General features: G+C 32.8%; 1 protein-coding gene and 1 pseudogene across 3 annotated transcripts in view; one reads left to right on the top strand and one right to left on the bottom strand.

Annotated features, from left to right (window-relative positions):
• Positions 1–16,413, top strand: part of SGCZ (sarcoglycan zeta) — an 803,628-nt gene extending 787,215 nt beyond the window's left edge. For both annotated transcript variants that reach the window (XM_081045860.1, XM_081045861.1), the window contains 2 exons: positions 9,353–9,476; positions 15,396–16,413. In XM_081045860.1, the coding sequence (XP_080901986.1) occupies positions 9,353–9,476; positions 15,396–15,587 (316 nt within the window). In that variant the 3' untranslated portion in view covers positions 15,588–16,413. The remainder of the gene's footprint in view (positions 1–9,352; positions 9,477–15,395) is intronic.
• Positions 7,801–8,558, bottom strand: LOC308496583 (small ribosomal subunit protein eS6-like; annotated as a pseudogene). The gene has a single exon. The product of its transcript is annotated as a small ribosomal subunit protein eS6-like (transcript).
• Positions 16,414–20,545: the final 4,132 nt, after the last annotated feature.

A 20,545-nucleotide genomic window follows, 5' to 3' on the forward strand; every position in this document is an offset into this window, starting at 1 on the left:
GATGATAATGCTTTTAATTGGGACCTACGTGTTTCAAGGCTAAAAGAATGTATGCTTAATGGTCAGTAAGGAAATAATGGCATATTTGCCAGGAATAGTTCACATATGAATGCTCTTTCTCTTTTATTGCTTAAATTAATTTATATGTAAATCATTGCGATTCAATAGGGATTCTTTAGTCTCAATAGGGATTCTTTAGTCTATGGTAAGAAGTGACGTAATCCATTATATAATGCCCATTACCCAAAGATTGTTTGGATCCAATTTCCATTAACTGTTCCAAGAATAAGACAAGAATCTTGACTTGGAATCAGTAAAATTAGTTAACATTTAATGATATAATTGGCATGTTTTCATCATTTCCATTTTTGTATGACTATAATTTAAAACTGAAATGTTGAAGTTCCCAGGCTCCAAATTACTCTCTGAAATTACATTGCTCTAATTTATATCACTCCTGTGTTCATGGAAAAGGCCCCATTTATTAAGCAATTCAGGATTTTTCCCTGAGAAATTTTATCAAAAAAGCGATAAAATACTTTGCTGGCATTTTTCTACCTAAGACAAAAAAATAATAACGTAGTATTTTTCACCTCCCTCCCCCTTCCCTTCCTTTACCTTCCATTCCCCTCCTCTCTCCTTCTTTCTTGCCATCCTCTCATTCTTTCTTCTTCCCTTTTATTCTGTCATTCTATATATGTATTTATATATTTATTTGGAGTTTAATAGCAAATGAGCCTTCTGAGATGCTTGTGTTACCTTGGAATCTTGGGAACACAAAAAGTTCAGTTAATCTAGAGATTTGTTTGATCTAATTTGAAGCAGGAGACCATAATGGGATGAGCTAGGGAACAGAAAACAACAAAAATGTAGGAAACAAAAACAATGTGATTTGCATCTGAAGAAAGCTCACTGTATCCTGAAATGATAAGACAATAAGATTTCTGATATGTTCAAGTCACAGTTTGCGTTGATTTTTTTTTTCCTTAAAACATTTTCTGTTCAATTCTCCATTCATTCCATCATTGAAGCTGCAAATAGTTAATGAGTGCCTACTATGTATCTGGCATTAAATATTTAGCAAGAACAACATACATGATACTTAAATTCTGCTTAAGTTTACATTTGTAATGGCATCTTGTAACTTAGGGTAAAAGAAACTTGAATTCTTTTCAAATTTTGAGAATTCTGCTAGAGACCTAAGCCAGTCATTTTCAAATTTGAGAATTGTACACCACCTTAAAAACAAATATTTTTGCATCATTGGTATGTAAACACCATAAAAACAGAATGGCTTGGAAAAAAACAGATGGCAGGGTGACTCAGGTTCAACATTAATCCTTGTGTCTGCTATAATCCCTGGGTACCCACTATGAAAACTATGCTGAAATTCATCACTGTGATTGCTATAATGCTCTCAAAATGAACACTTTTATTTTTTATAGTTCATACTTTGAATGAATAAAATGGGAAATTATGTTCTGAATTTATTTCTAATTTTCTGTTGAATATTGCAGTTGGTGAATTCTTTATTAATTTTAATATTTTGAATAGATGAAACTGGGAGTTATTTTTGCACAGTTTGTTAATGATCTAATGTTATTTTCTCCAATATGATTAGTCAATTTATTATTATTTATTAAATAATCTAGTATTTTCCAGAACAAAATGATTGCTACATTTGTCAGATATTAATTTCTCATACTTTGTTTTAAATCGTATTGTGTTCCATTGACCCAATTTCTATTTCTAATTTCAATATCATTTTAATTAAAATATTTTTATATTAAATTCTAATTTTAAAAGGAAAATATGCGACTTTACATTCATTTTAAAAATCTGATAATTGTCATGCCTACTTGTCTCCTCAAAATATGTTGACACAATGTTTTAAGTTTAAAGAGATTCTATTGAGATTTTTATTGGGATTTTATTGCATATGTTTATTACTTTTTGAAATATTGTAAATCTCATGATATAGAACTATGTATGAGTTTATTTTTATCAAGGATTATCTCAAATTCTTGAATTTCCAAGTAAAGTAAATAATATCAGAAGTCCTTTCAGATATCCTTGTCCCTGATATAACTGAAAAACACAGACATTAAATAATATAGCACTTATATTAATATAAAAAATTAGCAACAAGAATTATATATTTTAGAAATATCTCTATATGTCATTAATATTCTTTATTGCACATGAATAGAGTTGATGACAGTCAAACATTAGCATCAATTAACACTTTTCTTATTTAGAATCCCATAGCATAATGTTTTACAAATTTTATAGAAGTGGATAATCCTATAAGATCTGAGACCACCCCTTCTTTCCAAACATCTTATTATGAATATTCTCAGACACATTCAATGTAGAAAGTATTGTGTAATGGTCACCTATATACACCCAGGTAGATTTTTCATTATTATTTCCTATACGTCTTTAATCACATATACTGGGGATAACAAAAAAAATGTATACAAGTGGACACTTTGGTCAACGTTTTTCAAGCAGTAGTTCGCTGTAATCAGAAGTGTCTGGACACTGATGGTAACCACTTTGAGCACCTCTTATAATTGCAGAAATCAAACGTGACTTGTGTTCATCTTTTGTTATTGGTATATATCATTGCAATTTTAGCACAGTTTTCTGTTCTTAAAATGTGTATACTTTTTTTGGCACCATATGTGTGTGTGTGTGTGTGTGTATACACACACACACAAACATATATATACACATGTGTGCATGTGTGTATGTGTATATATGTATACATATGTACATATGTATGTGTATGTATACATATATATACATATATACATATATACATATATATATATATATATATATACAGTGTGCGTGCGTGTGTGAATAGTATTTCTCTGTCTATGGATTGTATATTCATTTTATCGATGGTAATTTTGAAAGGCAACATTTCATCTTGAAGACATCTAATTTATGTTTTCAAATATTTACTAGTTACTGATTTTGTGTGGTCTAAGAAAGTTTGCCTACTCTCAAGTCACAAGGATATTTTCTTTTAAAAGCTGTTTGTTTTTTTAGCTTTTATTATACTTTTGATAACAGTGTATGGTATAGGTTGAGGTTCATTTTGTCCATATAGAGATCAGTTATTCCATCACCATTTGTTGAAAAGACTTTGCTTTTTCTCATTGGATCACTGCCTTTGTCAAATATTGTTGACTATACGTGTAAAAGTCAATTTCTGGAGTCTCTATTTTATTCTATTGTTTGATTTGTTATTCCACTGTCCTAATTACAATAGCATTGCAATAAGTTTTAAGTTCTCCAACATTGTTATACTTTTTCATAATTGCTTTGGATATTCTAAGGTCTTTACTACCAACCACATAATCCTGAGAAAATGACTACAATAAAAGTCAAGTATTACCTAGGTAAAATATGGTTAATTAAAGTGCCCCTTTCTTAGTATTGGTGGGATGATTAAGAGATATCTATGCAAAGTTTTTTAAGTATAGACTAAGTTTCCAGTATTAATGTTAGCTTTTAGTATATTATTATAATTATATAACTCACTAATAAAAAGGGAAAAATCTAATGATGTTTTGCAATGGCTACGATATTCTATTTTTAATGTACTCTATGATTTTGTGTATTAGGTAACTGAGCCCCAGAGATGTTAACTGGATTTAAAATTTTAAGTAGAACTCATGTAGAACCTATGAGCTTCTTGTTCAAATCCTACATTTAATTCTTTCAGTAGGTAGATGTAAATCTTGAGCATAGTAATTAAGTTTCAGTGAGTTAATACCTCAATTTCCTAAATCGCTTCTTATAAATAACTTCCATTACTTTACAGTCAGTACACAATAACACTTTCAAAATCAGTAATGCTTTTCTATTATTCTGAAATTCGTAATATAGCTTCTAGAAAGAAGCACTCAGCCTTTAGTAAATGCCTGGGAAAATATTTTATTAAATAGTCAATGAAATATATTAATTCACAATCATCAAACCATTTTGATAATCTGGTATAGCTAGTAAAATATAATGCCTACTTTTATTTCATATTTTTAAGATTTTGTATCTAAATCTTATTTGTTTAATACTGGTTTTGGATACATTATATCATAATCATATGCCTACCTAATTTCAAAGCTTTTTTAAAAACTTGAATGTACTTAAATGAGATTACTATCTTATTGTCAGACTTCTTGGAGTTTAACACTTGGAGTTTAGGTGGAGCTGCAGAGCAATATTTGCACAACAGAGAAATGCCTTTTTTCCCTACTTAGCATGTGATAAACCTAGAGACCATGAATAGCTCTAGATAGTTAATATGTGTACATATGCGTAAATGAAAGTGTACATGTAATTACAGCTGTTGATATTAGATGATTCAGATATAACATACGCATCTGTAAAGATCACTATGAATCCATGCTATTCACAATAACATAAGTTTGAAGTTTTCAGTTCTTCATATATGTTGTCGTTCTGTAATAATGTTTTGTCCACAAAAAGGATTTATTTGCTTATGCTAAATAATCAGGCCAGTGTGTAAAAATAGTTTGCAAGCTTACTTTAATTTTCATGTTCATGAGAAAAATTTAACTACCACAACTGTTTATTTGAAAATAGAATTATGAAATCCTCCCAATATTCTAATAAAGTTTTATTGCATAATCTTTAAATGCAGACTCTCCATAATTAATTTTGTCTAGAATGTATTACTTATCCTAATGTTGGATGCTATTGAAAACATAGTGCTATTTTTTAAAAACTATATTATTTTTTAATGGACACTACATTTAATTTTTATCAAGATTAGTAAAACATACAGTTGAAACTATTTAATTCAAAGTCTTAATCACTTTAGAACTTGAAGGATTTAGAAAACCTGTAAAATTGCTACCAGCTTTTCAATGTTTTCAAGTACTCTTTGATAAGTTTTATTTACTTATGTAATACACATATTTAATAATTCACATGCACATATAACATAAAAGGTATATATTGTCTTACCTCACAAAATTAGCTCTACAAGAAATGAAAATATTCTGCTCGTAAAAGTTAATTTACATGTTTGGCCTCCATTGCACTGAATATCTGAAAGGAAGCCCCAGTCTGTTTAGTTCTGTTCTTTTCCCTTGGAGTTGCATCATTGTACCAAGGGGCTTACATTGTTCCAAAGCATTTAGAGGTGACATTTGGTCATTGGTGGCCTCATGAGCCAACTTGGCATTCACAAAGAGCTTCACAATCTTCTCTCCACTTAGTTTTAATTTACCGCAGGTCACTCCTCTCTCCTTTAAGAATCTTTTTTTGTTTGTTTGCTTTTAATTTATTGGTGTGACAATTGTCAACAAAATTACATAGGCTTCAAGTATACAATTCTATAATACATTATCTATATATTACATTGTGTGTTCACCACCCAGAATCAGTTCTCCTTCCATCACCATATATTTGATCCTGTTGACCCTCATCTACCATCCCCCCACCCCCTTACCTCTGGTAACCACTAAGTTATTGTCTGTCATGAGTTTTTGTTTCTTTATTTGCTTGTCTTGTTCCTTTTTGCTTTCAGTTTTATATCCCACATATGAGTGAAATCATATGGTTCTCAACTTTTTTCTGTTTGATTTATTTCACTTAGCATAATAGTTTCAAGATCCATCCATGTTATCACAAATGGTAGTATTTCATCTTTTCTTATGGCAGAATAGTATTCCATTGTGTATATGTGCCACATACCTTGCCCTCAATTAAGCCAAGACATCACTACTTTCCTTATACTTCTAACACCTAGAGAATAAAGGTCCCACAACACAGGACTTGGCCTCAGGTAGCAGAACACAGAACCATTCAAGACTAATTCTGTTGATTTCCCTCCAAATCTTCTCTATCCCATGAATCAAGAAAATAGTTTTCCAAAAAGTAGAAATAAAGAACAAGTTCTCACTCATTTTGGTTTTCTTCTGTTTTTGTTTATAATGTTTTCTGTTTATGCATTTTCAACACATTAAGTGGCAAACATTTTATTCAACTTAAAATGTCTATAAGATTAGGAAACTCAAAGAATCTTTATCAGCTTCTCTGCTCTTTCATCCAATGTTTGTGGCAAAGGATAGATACTCTGTAGTGAATGGGGAGGTGGTAAGGGGAGCAGGGAAACAGGACAGAGGTGAATATTCCATTAGTATTTCAAAATACTATTCTACACATACTTATTCCCTTTTATTGTTTAAGAAATTTATTATAATCCTATCAGAAAACATTATAATGGTCAATTTAGAGATGATAAAATTGAGGCTTATTGATCCTAGCTAACTTTCCTGAATTCAGGTCCAGCCAAATCTCAATTTTACCACTTCTTTGAAGGGGGAATCCTCTAAGTAAGTATTATCAAAGCACTCTACTCTATGGCTACATTAGCAGTAGATATCTGAGGTCTAAAATGAAGATGAATATAATAAAATTTTTCAGATTAAATAATTAATAAAGATGAGAATGGAAAAACCCAAGAGCGATGAAATATTTAACATATATTTAATGCTCTAATCCCAAATGTCAAACATAGTAGAACTATAGCACAAACATGTACATGTTTAATATGGATATTTTACTATTAACTATATGAGTAAAACCCCAACACTTTATCATCAGAAATAAAATATATCAGTTACTTGATAAAGTTAATATGCTTTTCGTCCCACTTATAAATTCACTGAGTTATGTTTCTGTGAATGTCAGATACATAATCTGTTTTAGAACTTTAATATATTCTTTTTTTAAAATTAAAGTTTATTGGGGTAACAATTGTAAGCAAAGTTACCTAGGATTCAGGTGTACAATTCTGTAACACATCACTATATATCCCATTGTGTGTTCACCACCCAGAGTCACTTCTCTTTCCATCACCATGTATTTGATCCCTTTTACCCTCATCTACCACCCCTCTCCCCCTTAATCTAGTCTAATTAAGTCCTTTACTGACTTCTGTTTGAATGGTTCAATAATACCCAAACTAAAATTAAATAATTACATTTAATATTATGGATAATTAATCAATGGAAATGGCAGTGGTCTCAGATATATTATTCAATGTGATGTAGATTTGGAGGTGTATCAGGGGACATCAATTAAAGATATACATTTAACATGCAGGGTTTGAAAATAAGATACTGTCTGCCAAGTATAAGGATTATGAGTAAAAAAAATTGTGAGTGACTTTTTTTCTTTTCAAGTATTCAACTATTCCGTGAAAGTTTGTGATGTTTGTTTAAAAACAAGAAAAATGCAGAGATTTCTTTAAAATATGTATACTCAAAACCTTACCCCTCCAGGGACTTTAAGAAGATGTCTAAGAGGCCCACAGTTGGTTTTGTGAGTGAGAAAAAAAGAAAGAAAGACATTTGAGAGTGTTCAAATCAGTTATTCTAAATGCTAGCTCTAGTCCTTCTATATCACTTTTAAGTCAAGTTCAACTTCGCTACTGAGAGAAGGCTGATATCCAGAGATCAAACTGATGTGGTTGCGTCTGCACAACAGCACAGGATCTATTGCCTCAGAGAAAACTCGTTGCTCTGGACGATGGTTCATGTGAACCTGAGAGCTCTTGTCCTGAAGTCGTGTGGTCAAGGATAACACAGGCAGTTGCAACCCCAGCGCAGAGCACTTACATAAAAAGACCAACTCAGAGATTCTACCTCTTCTCACACCAGCGCTTTTATGATTATATTCTACTTTCTGTATTCTGCCTTCTCTGGCTCTTTTCTCATTTTATTTTTGACGATTTATTTTTTCTTCTGTCTGATCTTATTTATTTCTTACTTTTAAAAAATCTCGTTTTTGACTGGACTCAGAGGTAGAAGCTCTCAGAGAGGGCAGCCTGCATCTCTTGGCAATTTGTTCCTGGTGTTTTCATTGGCCTCCTTCATATTCTTGGCCAAAAATTTAGCATATTCTGCAGCCTCTTCCTTCTTTTTCCTAGTCTGCTGTTTCTTCAGATCAATACGCTGACATCTGTGTTACAGGACGTGTGGAGTAACAGGACACTGAATCTTGGGTGTTTTGGTCCCAGGTTTCTTACCGTCTTTGTTTAGGGGCTTTCTCACAACATACTGATGGACATCATCTTCTTTAGAGATGCTGAAAAGTTTGCAATTCTATGGGCCCCCAGCAAGGAGGCACAGCTGTATCAGTGAGACCAGGAATATCTCTCTCCCCTTTTTTCATGACGACCAAGTTGAGAACACTCAGACTGGCATCCACCATGCAACCCTGAACAGATTTTTGCTTTCTCCTCCAGTTCTCCTGGGTCTAGCACAGTAATGCTCCTTACTCAGGAGCAGGCGGACAGGGCCATGGGTCAAGACACCCCGCTTCCTGGGGAAATCTTGTTTGTCATTCCCACCACTGATGCGAATCACATGCCCCTTCCATTCTTCACCCAGGGCATCAGCAGCAACTTCCGTGGGCACACGCTTCTCATAAAATATATGAAGTCTGCGTTTATCTGCCACTCCAATGAGTTACTGGCAGCCAGTGGCTGGGAAAGCGATGTTCAGCTTCATCCTGAAGCAGCCGACGGCCTCGGAGTCTCCACAAGAAAGAGCTTGAAGATAATTTTGAAACTACCTTCCAGCTGTCATTTTTGCAGACACATTATCAAAATATGTTTTTTCTCTCAAAATTTATGTAATTAATCTTTAATCACATTTGTGCTGTGTATCACTCCTCATTTAATTTTTCTTCCTCAGACTAATGTCATTAATTGTGTGGACATTTTCTTTAGCCAATAGAGGTCAGTTGACGTGGGAAATGCCTTAATTCTTCATTTTACTTAATTTCTAGAAGTGTAAAATGTACTTTGAAATTTTTCAAGTTTACGAAAGTTTTACTGTGCACATCTGGAAGTTTGCAATATTCCTGATTTTCATTTAAGCGCTCTCATCTCCACAAGATAGAGACTCTTTATTGAGAGATACATGCTCAGTTTGTAGAAATATTTTTATAAAACTTCATCATTAATATTGAAAGTATATAAGATTTAAGCAAGAAAACTTATCATCTACTTTTCATGTGCATCATAAAGGGAAACATAGGACTCTTAGTAAATCTGTATACAAATGAGATATAATTGATGTCAACAAATAGAGTTTCATAGAGTCAAAAAATAAATAATGCAGAAATTATTCTAAAAACTCATTTTGGCCTTTTTTGAAATAGCAAGGAATTTTATTCATATCCACCTACTTTTTTGGTTTTAGGTGATTAATGTTATCTTTTAGTGCATCATGTATGTGTGTGTGCTTTATTTATTTATTTTATTTTTTTACTATTAAAGATTGTTTTGTTTTTCTCTTAGGCTTGAATCACCAACCAGGTCCTTGATAATGGAGGCTCCTCGAGGGGTCCAGGTGAGTGCAGCTGCAGGGGATTTCAAGGCCACCTGCAGGAAGGAGCTCCATTTGCAGTCTACAGAGGGGGAGGTGAGTTCCCCTGCGTAGAGACTGACCTTTACTGCCAAGGGCCGTTCCCCTCAAAGTACATGCATATGGTCCAGGTGAGACATAAAGAACTGCTTCATAAGAGAGTTAAATTATGAAAATATTAATACTTCTTTTGAAATATGAAATTTGGTAAACCTGATGTTAAGTTCTTAAGTTGAAGCTCTATTTATTTTCTATTGAAAGGCATTCATTCATATGCCAATTATAACTGGGGCATCTATACTCCTGTAGTTTCAAAATTGGCAGATAAGATAAATATCAAGATAATATGAAGAATTAAGGTAATCTTTGTTTTCTTTATTCTACTTTGGTCTTAAAACATTCTCTCAGAAAAGCACCTTGAATGTTTGTGTGTTCCTGTAAAGATAGTGCCTGTTTTTTTTAAAATAAAAACAAATCAAAAGTTTACTAGTGACTCCTATTGTTACTGCCAAGATAGACATACTCAATAGCTTTCTTTCATATCAGGTTATTTGCCCCAAGAATCTCCTTTAAGTCTGTTGTCAATCCCTTAAAGATCATCTGCTTTTTTTCACTTCCTGCTCTAAAGAATTCTTTGCATTGAGTCTTCCACTCTTTCACTCTAAGCACACATTTATTTCATTTACATTACTTGCTGTATACATTGTGATTGTTGTGTCTGATAAATCACATTTTGGTCAATTCTGAAAAGTACTCAGCATTGTGTCTTTAGATAATACTTCTCCCCATTTTCTCTGTGACCTTTTTCTACAACTCTGAAGAAATACTAAGTCTATTCATTCTCATACTCTCCAGAGCTCTTAAACTCTCCTTCTTACTTTCTATTCCTTTGTCTCCCTGTGCCTCACTCTTCTTATTTATTCAGATCTACATGTCCAGGTTCCTGTTCAGTATCTAATCTCTTATTTAATCCCTACATTGAGCTCTTAATTTTACTAATTACGTTGTTCATTTCTAGGATTTTTATCTTTCGTTGTTTTTCAAATCTGCCTGGACATCTTGGTAGTTGCTCTTTTGTTTGCTTGTTTGTTTTTATTTCTACCTTAATTATTATAAAGCCTTATGCATAAAACATATTCCATTCTATATAATTTGACTATCATTCCTAAAATCTCTGAAGGTCTAAATCTGTTGGATTACTGTTTCTCCCAACTAATTCCCTTAGTATTTTCTTCTTTATTATGCTTATTTATTTTTTTATTATGAACTTTACAAAGAGCAACTCGAGAAAAAAAGAATGGAAGGATAATTTGAGAGAGATGCTCTGGAGCATTCTATACGTCTTCAGATGAAAAGATGAGAGGATACATTAATTGAGTCAAAAGAGGATGTTCTTTTTTACCTTTACCTTTATGCCATTATCTCAATTGTTGAGTCGAGATAAATTTTAATTATATATTTTGCTTCTCTTTTGTACAAAGTTATTGTCAGGACCATATTAGCATCTTAGTAAATTTTACAATTAAATTATTTAGAAATATGTTTTATAATATTTTATATCCATGTTATATAGTAAATATGTCCATGTTACATTTTAGGATGTCTTTCCTCTACAGTTACAAACTACAGTACTTTGCTTACCACATCAAGACAGAAATCCTTCAAAATATCTCACATCTCTTCTTAAGAGTTGCTTTTATCATGCTAACCATTTCATTCAAATTATTCATAGTGAATCATCTCATAAATATTAGTGGTTATCAACTTCTGTGCCACTCCTATTTATGAACCATTTTACTTGTGTTATTTTCATTCATAGTATCAACAGAATCCTTGGATTCAGTTACAGATCAGCATTTAATTGTGAATTGAATATTATGCTATAAATAAATCATTATTATGCTATAAATTAACCATAGCAAGAGGTTTTTCAGATGTGGTCTATTTTTATATTAATGAAACAAAGATATAGAAAAGCACAGCATTTTATATTAGAATAAATAGCGTGCAATTTTCCTACAAAGAAGTGTGAAATGATATAAAATGTTTCTCTTTGTTTTATTGACTATGCCACCGAAAGACAGGTTGATCATTTACTAAACAATATAGAAAGATGCAAAGTCCCTACCTTTATATTGTTTTTAAACTAATTGTAATCAAAACAAGCATAGTATTGAGACAACAAAAATTATAGATAAAATGTGTAAGCATGAACTTGCACACAAAATCCTGCACTGCAGAAGATTCAGTTATTTCAGACATAGTGTTAGAGGAATTTCAAATTCAGCTCTCAAGACAACATGAATCATAATTGTAAGAACATTGAAAGTGTTATAATAGCATATGCAATAATAACATATCTTACAAGATCACCAATGAAGGAGAAAACGTTTTTTTTTTTTTTTTTTTGCAAATTGATTAAGATTGTCTCCTACAGTGATAGGTCTGATTTCAACATGTCAGAATGGGATAAATGAATTCTTGGTGGAAAGAAGACAATAGGCCATGAGTTAAAACCTCAGGGGTGTAATTCTGAATACCAGGAAGAGTTTCATAAACAAATGGATTATATAGTTTATAGGGCAATGTAAGATAGAAATATCAATTTTAGAAGTTGGAAAATGAACAGTATTATAGTAACTGCATTAGCAGAAAGAAATAGAACCTTTTCTGTCCATAGAACAAACCTGTCCATGCTGCAGAAGCCTGGAGAGGCTGAGCAGTGTTGGGTTGGAAAAAAAAAATCAATATGTATTTCCCCTTTTTACCTCCTGACTTATTTTCTATCTCAAGCGAAAAATATATAATTTTCTCTTTTTAAAGACCCCATTCATTTGAATTTATCTATTAATAAAATCGACCTCCCTTATATGTGTGAGGCTACAGTCTGGATTGCAGAAATTTATGGAATTAAGTATTGTCGTACAGCTAAATATTGTCTAGAGCAACCCCTAAATGGATAGGAGAGCTGGAGGGCACTTCTATAGCTAAGCTGAAGCAGGCCACACAACATAAAGTTCAAGGCTAACGCCGTTGATAAGGCCTCCACATCTGTGCTTGATTTCTAAGGCTGCCACTTGCATGCCCTACCTGTATAAAAACGGCTACCCTCTGCATTTCCTCATTCAGGAAACACCAACAGAAAGACAGTCAGCTTCAAATTATAAAAACCAGTGATATGTCATGGTGTCAGCAAGCGTCTGCAAACCACCAGGGCTAACGAGTACAATTTATTTGCTTGCTAATAAATGAACCATTCACACTATCTTATAGTCATTTGATCAATACCATATTAGTCTCCTTATTCACATGTTCTTTATCTTTCCATGCCCCACTCTTTATTGTCTACGTCTCAAGATTTCTTGGACAAAATACCAGCACCTAACATTTCTTCAGAGTGAATTGACCTCCAACTAGGCAGACCCAAACTTCACAGTTCCAGAGCTTGACCCTATAATATTTTTTTTTGGCGTTGTTAAAGGTTGAGAATGTATGCCGTCTGCAAGCATGCTAGCTTCTAAAAAAAAACGTGAGGAAAGGGAAATGAGCTCTGCAAGACCAGTTCCTCTCAGACTCAAGTAAGAAGAGTCATCCCTCCTCCCCTGTGGAGAAATAAGTGACAGTGCAGAGTGTGTTACAATGTGTTACATGCATTGATGTCCCTCAACATGGAAACAGAGTCAGAAGAAGTGAGGCCCAGCATCTATACACAAAAATGTAGTGTCATTTTCTTTTGCTTGCTTTGTGCATTTCTAAATTTTATATCAGATAAACAAATCTTATTAAAATAATTATAATAGAAGCCTTTTTTTTTTCTCTTTACTTTCCTATCACTCAACCCAGGAGTAATTATAGTGTAATACTTTTTAACATTTGTCACCTACAAACAAAAACTTCAATGATGCTTTCTTAACTTCAAGTACTGTTAGTAAATTCAGTCATTCATTTTCTTATAATCTATTTGTTTATTCAACAGCTATTTGTATTATATGGAAGCTGTATGTGCAGGGTCAAACACTGTGAATAAAATTCAGGTGTGGTTCCACCTTCAAGGAGGATATAGGTTAGTAAAGAAAGAAGATATAAATATTACTATAAAATAACGTATGAAGTGATCAGCAAAATCAGATATGAAAAACAATGAAGTGCTATGGGAGAACCAAATAGAGTCTTTCCATCTTGGAGCATCAAGGAAAGGTCTATAGAGAATGAAATGGATGAACTGGATTTTGGTGGAGGCTAACATTTTTACCCAACACATGTTCAAAGTAAAGGAAGAGCATTATTCCACACAATATGCAATTGCATAATTCTATGCACTGTTTGATATCTGTGAACCAAAGAGAGATCTTACTTTTAAGTAAGAGAAACAGACAATAAGTGAACAAATACAATTAATATTAGGAAGGGATTGTTACTATAGGGTTAGTAAAACTATCAAAGATAAATTAATGAATGGATTAGTGTTATTATAATAGCATGATTAGGAAAGTCCTTTCTGAGAACATGAACTTTAGTAGAGATTTGAGCAAACATGCTCAAATCAAAATTAATCTAAAATATACATGTCCATAGTATATGAATCCTTTTCCTGGTTCATTCGAGTATGCAATTGGTTCCTGTGTTTCAAAATCTAAAAAGTATAAAAAAGGGGAACAATGGAAAACTCCTCCCACGGCTGTTCTCTAACCACATAGTTAATATCTATTCCCTCTTGTAAATATCTGGAGAATAGTATTTCAGGCTAAAGAAGTAGGGAATAAAAAAGTCCTGAAGCCAAAGTTCTTTTGGTATATTTGAGAAAATGCAACAGCTGGAGGAAGAAGAATATAGAAAATGATCTTAGAGAGATAGGCCAGATCACACAGGGCTTGGGGGCTGTGGAAAGGAATTGAGATTCACGTTAACAGTGATGGCATGGCATTAGAGAATATTGAACACTGGAGTGGCATGATTTGATTTGCATTTCTTAAAACTTTAGCAGTATGTAAAACAGACTATAAGAGGACAAGAACGGCAGCTGGGTAGGCTAGTTAGAGGGCTATTACATGAGTCCTAGTAAGAAATTAATAAGATTTGGATGAAGGCAAATATGTAGAAAATGGTGTATTCTCTGATTCTCCTGTCAATTCATAGATGTTTTTAGGCAGTAATTAGCTACATAACTCTAGAATGAAGGAATAGCTAGAGAGAGTAGTTTCTTCACTCATTCAAATTCATGATCCAATGTTTTTTTCTTTGGAACTTTCCCCATGCATGTCAAATCCACGCGATCACTTTCTTGAAAGTATTGAGTCCATGATTTGGAGTCAGTGAAATACTTTTGCAAGTTAGAAGATCCGGCGAACTGGGTGTGGAGTACAAGTAACATGTTTCACGGAGACTTTAAACCTGATTATATCTATAATTGTTACTAATCCTGCTGATTATCTGCCTAGTCAATCTTTTTTTAGACTGTCAACGTGATTTTATAAGTATTTTGAAGATTTAGGTCAGAGAGTCATTTTTTTAAATTAAGTTCTCATCACTTCAGTAATGTCATCTCCATGAATATCCTCCTCCCCCATGCATGCCATTATAGACATGTGGAAGCTTCCTTTTTGTGGTTCATTACTGTAGAAGCTTTGGAGTTCTTTGTACATTCTATGGACTAGGCATGATAAAGTTAAATTGAGAGACTGTCAAACTCATTAATTTTCTGGGGTGTTTGAATAAGTGGGTTGGCCTATTAAGCAGATTGTACAATGTTGCTTTTCAGACTGACGGTTTTCTGTCAGAATGCACCAAGTCTCAAAGGAGAAGATAGCGATAGAGTTTGGGGGCTACACCATAGGAATGCCATTTGTTTGTTCAACAAAGCATGGCAGCTAAAGCAATAAAATTGTTTGTTGTGTAGTCTTTCTTATTAGACCATGTTGTCAAGCCCTGAGGAATATAGACTGCTAAAATGAATTCAAATGTAATTTTTCCCCTTAGATATTTTTGAATGCGGATACAATTCGGCTGGGAAATCTGCCGACCGGCTCTTTCTCATCTTCACCCAGCTCCTCAAATGCTCAACAGACAGTGTATGAATTGTGTGTCTGCCCCAATGGCAAACTTTACCTTTCTCCAGCAGGAGTAGGTTCCACTTGTCAGTCCAGTAGCAACATCTGCTTATGGAGCTGAAGTGACTGATTTCTCCTCACACCAGAATAGCCTTTTGTTCCTGTCCGTCTGCTTCACAGTTCTGCTCGGTTTCCCTTGTGATCAGTCCAGAGCTTCTTCAAATGGTCCACAGAGCAACTTCTTCCAGCCTAAGCAGGGATTTGCTGACACCTTCTCTTGTGATTTCCTGTACCGCTCCACACACTGTGTGAGTGACACAACTGTGGAAAAATCATCTTCAGCAGGAACACTGGATCATAACTTTTGCTCAAAAGGGAGAATAACATAGGTGCCTTTGCTACATGAAGTGAAGCACACAGTTTTAGATTTTTGCAGGACCTGGATATGAACTGCACATATATACACATGACATAGATGAAATTCCCAGTATCCAATGGCGAGATGAAATGGTTAACCCTGTAAGAAAACTAATTCTACAGTCTGAAAGCACAATTTTCCATTCGTCTTTTTTGGATGTAAACTTTTTTCCCCGAATTTTAAAATTTTAAAGCATTACGTAATGCTTGCTTTACTAAAAATTAAATTCAATACATGGTTTTTAACAAAACAAAACAAGACAGAATCCCACCCTGAGTTTGATTTGTTTCTTTAAATTCAATGTGTTGTTACTCTTTGTCTACTAAGTCTAGAATTTTGTACATTAGGTAATTTTGAAAGCACTCAGCAATATAATCTTTACAGAATTAACAAAATGCCATTATACTGTCATTTGTCAGATCTGAATGGCCTTATATAGTATTTACTTGGCTATTGCATGTGACGTATTTACTTTTAACAAAACATCTAGTTTACTGCAATATAAGGTAGGTTTAAGAGGGACATATAGGTGGTGTGGAATCCACATACTCTTCTTTACACCTAGGTTCTAATAGTACAATTTTTGTTTGCTCCATTCACTTTATACTTGACTCTGACTGCTAAATTTCAGACATCTTCTAAATAAATAAATTCTAATGTGATACATAATGCTGAGAATGGATTCACTTTCCATTGGAATATCTTCAGAATTATATCTATGTATTTTTAATTGGAGGTTAAAATTTAAGGACGGTAGAAATTAAATTAAAAATTCCTGCTTAAACAGTAAAAAAATGCAAATACCAACAAACATGTTGAAATGTGTTTACTGCATTAGATTCATATTTTAAGGAATTTGTCACATTTTCTTTTGACTCTTAACATTTAGTCACTTTTATCAGACTGTTAAACTACCCTAACATCAGAAATCATAGTTCCTTTCATTCTCCACTGCTTATTTTTGTAAATTAGCTTCTAATAAATAACTCCAGAATACTGTAGATTTGTTTATCACAGCACTCCTTAACTCAAATTCTTGAAACTTACAGAATCCAAGAATGTGAAATTGTATTAAATATTTTCTATTATGGGAAGATGACATGATTACTATAAGGTAAGTCCTTAATTTTCACATGTTAATCTATCAATTATCCCCTCCCTTCCCACACACACTATTACAAGTGTGTGGAAGCTTCATTTTGGGGGTCCATGACTGTCAAAAGTTTGGAGTTCAGGCCTCTAGAGCACAAGGTGAAGCGGGAGATTAGAACTTGTTGAACTTATTTGAATAGTGAAAATAGGAAAATTGAGCAATGTAAGCAACAAAGTGAAACATTTGGCCAGAAGTATCTTGTTTGGATAACCCATCATACTGAATAATTGAAAAAGCTCTATTTTACTAAATTCATTCCATACTCAATAGAAGAGTCAGAAAGCTAGTGCAGTTTTACGACTTTTAAAATAGAACTTGACTTGTGTTTGGGGCTTATTGTATAAAACTTTAAATCAATACTGGAGTAGGAATTAAGATATGCGATTACTTAAAAGTTATATCATAAGAATTCCATTTATTTAAGTTCAGACATTAGAATGTAACTTGAGAAATTCTCACATTGTTTTTCGTAAAATACTACTGTGAAATATAATGCAAGAAATTTTGAGAAATTATGGGTGCTAATCACTGTGTTATGAACTTTTCAGGAAAACACTATGTGTTAATTTGAGTCATATTCAAGTTCAAAATATCCCTAAATTGAAACAATTAGAAAGTTTATTAATCAAATGGATATAATTATTTTGATTAGTAATTAGCTCTGTTTCTAATCTCAACTCTGTCTTTTATTAATCAGTGAGCTGATTTAGTATGGAAATATCTGTAGGCTTCAGCTTAACTTTACAACAAAACTATTGAATCTAATGGTCTGTTGAGATTCCTTCCAGATCGAATATGTTCTAATTCTAAGAGCAAATATTATAGGAAATGGAAGGGGCCACTGAAATTTTAAATTATACATCATAAGAGGAGGAAAGATGAAAAGTGTAAAAGCCAAATTCAGTGAGTGGCTGTCAAATTTTGAATTCAAATACGTTCTGAAGCATTATATAAATTAAAAAGAAATATATTAGTTAAGAGATTGAGACTACCTTTAGATGATGTAAAAAATATCTGTTCAATTTAGTAGAAAAGAAATAGTGATACCGATGGCTTTCCTATGCAACACTAAATAATTTGTTTAAATTACTTGACTGGCTATTTTAGATTTATTTGTATCTAAGTATAGACTCTGCCTCACGGTTTGAGTTTCTATTGAAGACATAGGAGATTGCTCCTAAATGTCCTTAATTTTCTCATAAAAGAAGGCTTGATTCTTTCTTCACACAGACTACCCCATTATAGACTACCCAAACGGATTCATTATGTTTTACCAGTACCGTTTTTATATCACAACAAATATAAATGTAGTGCAGTTCATTTAGATGCAAATTTCATTTTTCCTGAATCAAACTCAGAAAAAAAATTATTTGAAGTGCATCAAATGGACCTGAAATTTTGTATTCAGATTAGCTGGAGAAGGAAGGAAGGGGAGAAGGGGAAAAGGGAAGGAGTCAGGTAGGAAAGGTAGAAGGAAGGAAGGGACTGACAGTATTCCTAGATTTAAATTCTTAGGAATGAATAAACTGAGTATTTGAGTTCAGTTTATTGGGATCAAAAGGAGAAAAGCAAAGGTGACACATATTTCTTTTTTCTTTCAGAATATTTCAGTAAGACACTTCAAAAAAAATCTACTTCCAAGTGTCCTGTTTCTTTTGCTGAATCTCTACATTTTTTTACCCTACACATCTTTGTCTTATTTTTTTGTTCTTATTTTGTTATGAACCACAAACTCTATAATTTGATACAAAGTTATTTATGTAAGGATTTAAGATAATTTAAACATTAACCAGAAAATCTGAGATTTCAGTACTCAAAATCTCTGAAAATGGAGCCAGGAGTTCCAATTCTAGTTCTGCCAGTACTTACTCATGTGAGCGTTAAGAAATATACTTAATTATCTTGGCCAGAGCTTCCGTACTTATCTGTGAAAGGGATACATCAAAGTAAGTTTTTAATGGTTATTTCCATCTCTAAAATTCACTGCTTAACTTAAGACTCTGCACTCTTGAGTTCAGTAACTCAGTCTGAACTAGCATTATTATTAATCTCCTTCTGTACCTCAACATGTTGCTTACAAATGTTGAAATGTAAATCTTTCCACCATCCTACTCCCTACTCTTTTTACTATATTCCCTGTCTTTCTCTTACAATTTGAACAATTAATGTTGAACAACACCGTGCTTCATTGATGGGATTAAGTAATTTGGTTGTCATTAAAAAGGAAAATGTATTTGTGTCTGGGAAATTAATGATTAGGAAATGAATAGAAATATTTGCCGAATATTAATACCCTGTTGATCATTCTATTATTACTTTTTCATCAAACTAAAAGCATTGGTCTTTTGAAAAAAGGTAATTTGATCCCAAACATCAATTGCTGAATATTTATAACATGTCTTGCCATTCAAAATTCCTACATATTCTGCCATCTGAATTGCTCAGTTGAACAGTGCCTCATTTCACAAAACTAGCATTAGATACAATAAAACACCTAATGAATGAATGCAAAAATGGTATCTCTGTATGAGGCAGCAATAGTAGATTATTGCAATTGCAATAGTAGATTTTTGCAATAGTAGATTTTGCAATAGAGATACCATTGCAAAAACAGTATCACTGTATGAGGGCTGGAGTTGTTAATGCATTTAAGAGCTAAATTTTATAGCAGGTAATGTCTGTATTATAATATTAAATTATTGAAGTAGTTGATATTTAAGGGCCGAATTCTCTATACAGTCATCAAAGCAAAATTCACATTTGACTTTCATGTTAGTGAGGTCTTGTCACCTTATTCTTTCAATAGCTTTGGTCTAATTAAAATTACTCATGTGACCATGTTTAAAGATACTTGGAGAAATTATGTTCTCTATGTACTCTCATATACTAATGATGATTGCAAAATATCATTATCACAAAGTAAAATAATGTTGTATTTTTATTCTTTTAAAGCAATCATAAACTAACGAATGACCTCATTGAACAGTTATTCATATTGTTTTATACTGCAGTTCATTAGTTGTTTAAATATCAAAGACCAAAGACTGGGATTTCTATTATATGTAATTCTAAAACACTGCTGCTTCTATGAATTTATTCAAATGAATAGGAGGGCTTATAATTATAATAAGAGGTAGGAAATATCTGCCTTGCTGGATTCTGAGCATCATTAATTAAGGCTTTTGTTTTAGAAGGAAAACTTTGTTAGTGTAGTCCCCTTTCCTTTTATACATTTATAACAAAATCCTTGATATTTATAAAATCAGTATATAAAGACTATATCCAAAACTGGGCCCAGGATGGATTTATTCAGCTAAGTTAAAACTTTCATTGCTTGCCTAAAGTTCTTTGGAGTTATAATTAATTTAAAATACTTTTAAAACCACAGGGCTATTTCTTAAGTGTTGATTGAAGTGGTTCCACTCTTTGAGAAAGTCAATGAGAAACATCAAAGGAAATGAGGTATAATGAACTGTGATTCTTTTTGTTTTTGCAGTCTTAATATCTC

The sequence above is a fragment of the Rhinolophus hipposideros genome, assembly GCF_964194185.1.
Source record: "Rhinolophus hipposideros genome assembly, chromosome: 4".
NCBI classification, from domain to species: domain Eukaryota; kingdom Metazoa; phylum Chordata; class Mammalia; order Chiroptera; family Rhinolophidae; genus Rhinolophus; species Rhinolophus hipposideros.